General features: G+C 38.6%; 1 protein-coding gene across 1 annotated transcript; it reads right to left on the bottom strand.

Moving 5' to 3' along the window:
• Positions 1–695: 695 nt before the first annotated feature.
• Positions 696–6,477, bottom strand: neto2b (neuropilin (NRP) and tolloid (TLL)-like 2b). The gene is made up of 9 exons (XM_076997323.1): positions 6,447–6,477; positions 6,163–6,309; positions 5,550–5,798; positions 5,328–5,375; positions 4,961–5,088; positions 4,576–4,804; positions 3,687–3,800; positions 3,236–3,366; positions 696–3,150 (listed from the first exon to the last, which is right to left on the bottom strand). Exons 1-9 carry the CDS (start codon positions 6,475–6,477, stop codon positions 2,695–2,697), a joined length of 1,533 nt encoding a protein of 510 aa, XP_076853438.1. The 3' UTR covers positions 696–2,694.
• Positions 6,478–9,803: the final 3,326 nt, after the last annotated feature.

Genomic DNA, 9,803 nt, shown 5'->3' with positions numbered 1-9,803 from the left:
GTTCATGTTCTTACATTATGGGTATTTCAGCTCTGTATGTGAAGGACATTTCTTTGGACCACTATGTGTGTCAGGACATATATGGGTAGGTTATAGTTTGGTCATGAGGTATGCATTTGGTGTCAAGGTAAAGTGTGCAAGTCACCTTTATGGGTAAAACAGAAAGCTGTTCAGATAAGACTGGTTCATGAAGAGTTCAAGATAGGAGTGATGTAAGTGTACAAGTATGGAGGGTCACTACACTGCACGGGTCAGTATTTCTTATTTTAAACATCTGATTCGACTTACCAGCGAATTACTTAGACATTCATCAGATGAATAAATTAGAGGAGGCTACAAAATACTACACTATGCAGCATTCCAGTCATGAATTCCCACACAGTGTGTATTTGTACTTTTATTTAAATGCTGTACAAGAGGTTAGAAGGCTACAAAAATGCAATACTTACAGGAAATTTTGACCAAACAGATTTTACTTGTACTGCTTTTTAGTCACAAAACTTGACCTCATTTTAGATAAACTTTTTATGCCAAGTTTTATGACATGTCATCAAACTTGACCTAGTTTTACAGCAACAATCATCAATTCAGTCAACACTGATAGCAACTATCATGACTATCACAACTCTAATGATTACTAAAATGTAAATGACCTGGCTGTAAAAAGCCTGTCATAGCCCCCAAAATACCAAAAAAAAAACTTAATTACTTAAAGACCAATAACAAACCACATATTTCAGTCAAAAATAAACATCTTTGTCTCTATGGTAAGCTTAACCCAGCCAGGAGCAGACGCTATAATGAAGATCAAATAAGAAATGGTGGTCTGGTGGTTCAGGAACAGGTCTTGTGACCAGAAGGTTGTGGGTTTGATTCCCAGGCCACGGCTGAGGTACCCTTGAGCAAGGGTAACTGCTCCCTGGGTGCCGGGCTACGGTTGCCCACCGCTCTGGGCATGTGTGCACCACAGCCTCCTAATGATCACTAGTGTGTGTATCACAGCCCCCTAGCGATCACTAGTCAGATGGGAAAATGCAGAGGACAAATTTCAGTTGGGGTGAAAATGACATTTGACAATATGGCAACTTAACACACACACACACACACAATGTTTTTAATGTGTATGTCATTTGTACTTGTTAAAACTTTCCACTTTTGTATCAGCATTACTTGTGTACACATTTCCTCATTTTGAGATTTTAATCAGAGTTAGTAAAGAACCAAAAATGCCCATAGTGGCAGCAGGGATGTGGTATCAGACAGCTGGGTGAACCTGTGGGTAAATGCCACTGGTGAAGAGACAGTCAGGTGAACCAGTGGGTGATTTCCACTCCCACATGCAGATAAGCACCTACACTACTAAAAAAGAGAGAAGAGGGAGGTCTCCATGACAATGCTACTCCTGCAAATGAACTCTAACCTTTCACAGAGGGAAAAAGTCAGAGACATATAATTTATTTATTGTACTACATTATCACTTCATGTCAGCTACCTAAATTTCTGTAAATCCACTACCACAACCATTATAATAATTCTTACACTAGTAAGCTTGAACACAACGTAAAAAGGCAATACTTGAGGAAAAAACATACTAGAAACAAACTCTGTTCGAAAAGAATTACTATATTTCTGACACAGTAATGCATTTGAATCATAAGTTGCAACACTATAAATTCTATAATTAAGTTCTATAAATGAGGGACATTGTGTCTATCTATATATACCAAACATAATTTAAAACCATTCCTGTATGAAAAGAATGAGATGATGATGATGCCATCCATACAATTGTTTATATAAACAACACTATTGTAGAATGGTTAGCGTAAAAGACATAACCTAATGCCAGGATGTGTGGCCAAGTATGTTCTCCTAAAGCTACACCTCAAACACGACTATACAAATTTCCCCGCTGTAGGGAAAACCAGGAGTCAGTTTCTAAAATAATTTGTTGTGATAAGAACTGTTTTTGAAGTTCATACACTTCCTCTGTGACTAGAACAGTTTGGGAGAAAAGTCCCCTAACTTTTCATGCTATTTCCAAATGGTAAATCTTTAAATAATGCGAAGAGTACAGTTTTGAGCACACTGGCCACATAGCTGAGGATATCCCTGTTGGTTTGAGACTCAAATGCTGAATTCTTTATCAGTATAGTGCAATAGAAGTCTTGATGTGCTGAAAAGTAAACAGAACTACTTTCTACAGAAATGTCAACATAGATTGTTCACTTTGCTTTCCAGCCATGATGATTCAACCTGTGCGTGCCATCATAAAGCAAAAGGGAATTACACAGTAGGTCTGTGTGGAACTGCCTGTGGTTAAAAGGGGAAATCTGGTAAATGAAAATATCTAGGAAATGCTTTTCAATGTTGAATAAAGGGAAACAGACATGCAGTGCAAGGCTGGCAGGTCTCCACACATGTTCTCTGGAGGACATGAGAGAGCAGAGGTTTCTAAACCAGGACTCTTGCCCTTCTAGTCTAGTCTTTGATCCCACAGTGTACAGGAACGTCTGCATCAGTGTCTGGTTAAAGTCTGGTTAAAAGTCTGCATCAAAGCCAAATGCAAAGGTCAACTTGGATAAAATAATAGGACACTAAGTAGGGAGAGAAATACCTTGACTTGTTTCAGCCCTGTGGGTTCATACGTTTTAAGTTTTCAACTGGTATCTCCTTCTTACCTGTCCACCCTTTTCAAAATTCCACAGATAGAGAGTGCGGGTGCATGGGTTTGGAGTATTTACACTCCGTGACAACCCTGCCATGACATACAGATTCCTCTATGCGCCCAACCTCCTCAATCATGTTCTCGTCATGCCCCAACACTCTGCTCTCCAGCGCCCCCCGCAGGCTCTGTACACTGTGCCCGCGGGTGCAGTCGGCGCCTGGCACTGCCCGTTCTACGTCCTGCTCCCCGGAGGTCCGGGGCTGGCGCTGTGCTCTGGCAGCAGTGGCGGTTGAAGTACCGCCGCAGTGATGCTCGTGAATGCAGCACGACGCAGTGGAGTTGCAGTGGAGCTTCTGGAAAGCCTCCAGGTCCCCGGACAGCCGGAGCAGCTCGCCAGGTGTCTCCCGCGCACACGAGGACAGACGCTCATAGTGTGGAGGCTGGACATCCGGTTCACTCAGCAAAGCCTTACGCACCAACACCTACATAACACACACAACCTAAATATAAAGTGTATTTACGCTCTCATTAAGTGTTTAAGTGCAGAATATTGCTGGGTGGCGCCACCTTCTTTCTGGGCTGTTTCATCTGCACCATAACAGACACAATAAGGAGTATGAGGACCATTGCAGTGCACACAGAAATCACCATGCAGGGGTTCTGAGTCAGCTGAGGGAAAACACTTTGAGGGTTCCTTTCTGAAAGGCAGGGGAAGACAATGACAAGTAATTATCTGTGAGAAGCTTAGTGTTTAAATATTTAACAGCATTGTAAATGCACAGCTAAGGATTATATTAGTAGACGACAATGAACAGTGCATTTTACCTACATATAATAATTACTTCTCTTCACAACAACTTGTAATTCATGTTTTGATCGCAGTCTACCAACCAGAGAGACATAGGCATCACAGACCACACACACACACACACACACACACACACACACACACACACACACACACACACACACACACACACACACACACACCCACACACACATACACACACACACAGACCTTGGCAGTTGTTTTCATCCCAAGGGAAGACACAGTTCTGAACCCCATTACACACCAGAGTCTGATTGATACACATGGTGTTTTCGCAGAAAAAAGTGCTGGGCAGACATGGAGCTAGACAGTCACAGAAAGCACACACAGTTACATTCAGGTACACTCAGTTACATTCAGTTACACTCAGCCACATTCAGTTACACTCAGTTACATTCAGTTACAGTCAGTTACACTCAGTTATAGTCATTTACACTCAGTTAGAGTAGTTATACTCAGTATACACCGTTACAGTCAGTTACACTCAGTTACACTCAGTTACAGTCAGTGACACTCAGTTACAGAGAGCAAAACAGAGGTCTATCATGCAGTACTAGAAACAACCACATGATGGACTCATTGAGTCAAAGGGCTATCATGCAGTACTAGTAACAACCACATGATGGACTTATTGAGTCAGAGGGCTATCATGCAGTAATAGTAACAACCACATGATGGACTCATTGAGTCAGAGGGCTATCATGCAGTACTAGTAACAACCACATGATGGACTTATTGAGTCAGAGGGCTATCATGCAGTAATAGTAACAACCACATGATGGACTTATTGAGTCAGAGGGCTATCATGCAGTACTAATACCAACCATATGATGGACTCGTTATATTACTGTAAAGTCTTGAAAGTTGGTGCACAACAATTGTTAGCAACATTAAATTCAATAAATATATATATAGTTTAATTTATCAAGACATGATAAATAAAAAAAATTATCAAGCTTGATAAATAAATAATCTGGTCTTATTTCTTTCAAGTTTGAGCCAAAACTTATTTTTAGTCTTTAGCCAGGACTGCCAGAGAACAGAATAAATGGAAGGAAGACAGAGAGAATGTACTCACGCTCAACGAAGGAGGTGAAGATTATACGAAATCGGCTCATTTTGCTTGTTTCATCAGCCCACATGCGGACCACGCCCACCTCACTGTCCAGCACAAGGTCGTTGGCAGCAGGGCTGCAGAACTCGGCCTTCAGGTGCTCCGTGGCACTACTGCCATCATACACCGCAATGAAGTTCTTCTTGCATTCATTGGAGTTCTCTAACTGGTACTCCTGAAAATGCAGGTAGATCTGTGAGAGATCAAGAAAAGAATGAGAGACAATATCAGGTAAGAAAGGCATTCTAGTGATGATGCTGTATTCTGCAATCACTGTATATCCATGGTGTTTCCACACAGGATGTAGACGGAGGTGAAGAAGGGTGTTATGTGATGATGCAAGAGGAACCTTGTTCTTAGGTGGAACACGGATGGTCCAGATGCAGTCTACAGCCTCATCTGATTTCACCTTATGCTCCTCCTCCACCTGACTAGATCTGATCAACCCATCTGGACCAGCCTGCTCAAACTGACAGTCTACGAAGGAAATAAAAAGACAAAAGAAGAGGTGGTAAACAAAGAGAGAGAGAGAGAGAGAGAGAGAGAGAGAGAGAGAGAGAGAGAGAAAGATAATAGAATATGTGGGAAAAATACATATACCATAAGCACTAAAGCTGGAGCTGATAAGATCTCACAGGGCTTCCATGTGTAAAAACACTGTTTTAATGTCAAATTTCCAAAGCTTGGTGTCTACTATTAATTAATTAGGAGTTTACCTGGAATAGGATTTAAGATTGCTTTACTGTGGAGGTGAAAGTCAGGATCTGGAATAAAAGAAAATAAATAAACTAATAATATGGACCAAAAAGAACCTAATATTCTGCTATTAAAAAAGGAAATTAATTAACAAAGTAAAACACGTCATTACCCGACACAAACTCTTGTGAATGTGTGCTTACCTGTGCTTTCCTGCGCTTACCTGGCTCACCTGTGCTTACCTGCAGTAAATGTATATTCCACTCGGAAGCCAGAGCCCTCCAGCTCCTCATCGCTGGTGAATTTGATCCACATGAAACGTCCAGTGGAGGTGACCACACCTGGGCTCCGAGAGCCGCACAAGCGCTTTATCAGCGGACTGGAGCCAAATGGCCCGTCACGTATCTCGATGTTATCAAAGCGACACTCAAACGATGGCTCGATGTAATAGTTGTCATCAAACACCAGCTCAATTCTGCTCCGAGGCAATGCTGGAAGATAAGAAACAAATGTTTCCTGAGAAATAACTCTTATCTATATTCGACGCTCCAATCACTTCTGAAGCAAAAATTTCAGATATTATTCCAAGGCTCATTTAACATTATTTATGAGTACAAATTATATGCAAATTTCAGAATATGACAAATAATTGCATCAATATATAAGAAACATCGAGGAGAGATATAAGAGAGGTATAACAGAGTTGTAAGAGAGATATAGCAGAGATATAGCAGAGATATAACAGTATATTTTGTCTGTCACTGGGAAATATGAGTATTAAAATAAACATTTTATGATGATGGGACATGTCACAAAGCTTTAAATCTCATGTTTGTGTTTGGTAGAGGTTCATACCCTCAAGAATGTACACACACTCTTTGTTAGGTGGATAGGTGTTGGGGTAATTTGGAGAGTTGAACACTCCTCCATTAGTGTCACGGATTAGGGTTCCACAGTGAGATGGCTGCTTTTTAACCAAACCCACATTCTGAGATGCTGCTACTGAGGCAACAACACACACACACACACACACACACACACACACACACACGCACACGCAAATATTAACAGACTATGAACACTTACATACAAACACAGGAATATTGTCAATTAGGGGTGGGAATCGTTTACTATCTCACGATTTGATTTGACTCCGATTTTGGAGGCCATGATTCGATTCAAAATCGATTTTCGATTTATAAAAATTTCTGCTTCAGTCTATAAAATCTGCATGATCTACAGTCTGCTTTGCAAGACAGAATGACAAATACAGAAAATAAAGTATCTTTCACATTTAATTAACAAAAATAAAGTGCTTTGGTAAAATAAAATGTCTTTTGTTGTGTTACCAAAACTATTGAGCTTCATTTTGAAAGCCTTGCACACAAGCTACATTGTGTCAAATGAACCCATATTTTTCCCTTAGACAAAGATGGGACAGGTTGAATATCTCTTTCCTCCATTTGTTTTAAAACTTTTCCGCGCATACGTGTGTCCCTGAACCTGCTAAGTAAAGTCTTGCGTAATTTTGTAATTATGTAACGCGAGACTTCACCATGACTTAGAATCGATTTTGGGACATTTAAAATCGATTCCGAATCATAGTAAATGAGAATCGATTTTTGATATGTGAATCGATTTTTTGGCACACCTCTATTGTCAATAGCTTTGCTATAGGGGAGAAGCTACACAAAGATAACTGTTGTAAATACAGATACAAAATACATGTGGAGGCATGAATCACAAGTGCTTTTTTTACACATTCATTCACTCACAACAGTATTGTGTGTGATTTCAGAAGCACATTCATTCATTCACAACAGTATTGTGTGTGATTTCAGAAGTTAAATCAAAGAGACGGACCAACCTTTAGTATTCCAGTTCAATGCCAAGCTTTTCCCTATCAGGAATAACAGAATCCACACTGAAAGAAAAGTAGTTATAGGAGTAATAAGACTGTAGTTATAGGAGTAGTAACATAGTGATAGAAGTAATAACGCTGTGGTTATAGGTGTAATAACACTGGTTATAGGAGTAATAGGACTGTAGTTATAGAAGTAATAAAACATATAGTATATAAAACATATAGTATTTATAACTACATATAGTTATAATGAAAAAAGTGAGATAACATGAATAATAAGACAAGTATTCCTAATCTCCCTCCCCACTGGACACTGAACAGATGGCGACTCTGGACACAGAAACTTGTCAGCTGCATTCACAGGAACTGTCCCTTCAGCCCCAGATAAAAACGCAACAATATCTCATTCAGGTCAATCAGAGAATAGATTTTTCAATAATAATAATTAGATATATGATATAATTAGAGTATGTTTAGTAGTCTGATTTTAACAGGGATATATAAGAATGTTATATATTGATCTTTATAGTTTTGAAAGTGTATCTACATTTATATGCCTGGTGCTCACACTTCTGACTCTGGTTATAAAAACAGCATGGCATCACAGTCTGGAGTAGATGTGTAATGTTTTGAAAGAAGTTCTAACCATGATGCTTCATCTGTCTTACCTTCCTGCATCTCCTCTATGAGTACAGCATATCTTCACTTCTTTTTAGGATGTCAAAAATCCTTTATCCATACTGAAAACATAATAGCAATTTCAAAGCCAATTCCACATAGAATGTGTTATAATATGTTATAAGGTGAAATGTTTGGCAGTTGGTGGAGAAATCATCATAATGACTGCGGAGGTCAGCGGGTGGTTTATGGGCGATGCTGAGGATTTAAAAACCACCTCAGACTGTGATCCACTGATGGTGAGTTCTGTGCACGCCTGATCCACTGATGGTGACATCTGTGCACGCCTGATCCCCGAGCACTGCACAAGTGATTGCTATCAACACAACATCAGCAATCAGTACTTCTCTGATTGTTCTCTAGTTAGCTTAGCTGTTAACACAACTATAATAAGGATTTCTGCAAGAAAAGAGCAGAAGGATTTTGAACTTTATGAAATATGTTTTGCATATTTTGCAGACCAAGTAAATCAGAATCTTTTTTTATTTAATTTTTTTTTATTTACACTGCTACTGTAGTGCTAAAGACATGTGAAACATGTATGTGTGAAGAAGAGACAACAATATCTAAACAGATGAAGTGTTTAGAACTTTCCATCATTAAACATCACAGAAAAAGAGGGAGCCTAGTATAAGACCAAGAAGAAGATGGATTCAGTCCCACTAATTCTCACAAGTGTCTTCGTGTAAGGCCATGGTGGCTGCATTTTAAGCTATAATAGGACATAAATGCAGAACTAAAAGTCTCATTCCTGCCATTCTGCATCAGACACTTCATGCACATAGCAAAAGTAAGAAAGATGACACAAATCGTCACACATAGCAAGTAAATATGTCACGTTTTGTTCCATTTTTCTCAAATCCTTGTTAGAGCCTGATTCAAGGATGTTTGAAATAAAGGGAAAGGGAGTGAACTCTGATTCTTTCTTGCCCATTTCAATATATCAAGTTTAGCAGGATTAAGTAAAGGGTCAAATATTTTCCTTAATCTTTTTCTCTTCCCTTCGCCAAGTAAAATGTATCAGAAAAACTGAGAGATATGGCAAAATATAACATTTGCAGAATATAACGTCTTTGCTGTCAACACTCAACAAATTACAGCTATTTGTTTATATTGAAATCACATCATGGTATATTACTATCACTAGAGACTTCTCATTATGCAACATAACTAATAGTTTTATTAACTTGTTATTATTTAAAAAAATAAGGTGCATATCTTCCATATATTAAGTGTTGTGAACTTTACAACTCTGAGTGAAGTAAAAAATATTGTTATCACATGTATACACACTCTCTCTCTCATTCTCTATCTCTCTCTCTCTGTCTGAGTATTAAATCTTCAAAGAAAACTCAAAGCTCAGTGGGGCAGGGGTTTATGCAGAGGGTATTACATTCTCCAGATTAATCTAAAGCGTCTCATCCTGTTTTCATCTCATACACCCAGTTAGGGTGATGTAACCTTCATACTTTGTCATACACTCACAATGTGGAAAAACACAAGACATATAAGTTAGCGATTCTGGAAGAACACAGAATTTTTTATCAAATGTATTGGAAAACCATGTAAAACATTTAAAAGAAATGTCTATGTACATTGTGTACTTAAACATATCTTAAAATGCATGTGAAATGTACGAAAATTGTGTGAGAATGAAAATGAAACATAGTTTCTATTACAATTTACTAAAATATAATATATAATATCAAAAATATATGTGTATGATATATGAGTATGTGATCCACAATAAAATATAATATCATAGTATAGCTGTTTACATGGTTATCAATTTTTCATTTTTACAGTGTATGTGGAAATGTCTCTCTGACTTTATAGTGCAGTGTGGCTTTCTGACTGGGACATCAGTAAATCTCTCAGTAATTCACTTCAGACAACAAGTAATCTCCAAATGCCTGAAGATTTCTCATCCTTTCTTTTTCATCATTCTTGTCTT

This window comes from Brachyhypopomus gauderio, chromosome 2 (assembly GCF_052324685.1).
Source record: "Brachyhypopomus gauderio isolate BG-103 chromosome 2, BGAUD_0.2, whole genome shotgun sequence".
NCBI classification, from domain to species: domain Eukaryota; kingdom Metazoa; phylum Chordata; class Actinopteri; order Gymnotiformes; family Hypopomidae; genus Brachyhypopomus; species Brachyhypopomus gauderio.
Note: the sequence above shows the minus strand (reverse complement) of the source record. Positions and strands in the feature narration are given on the sequence as shown.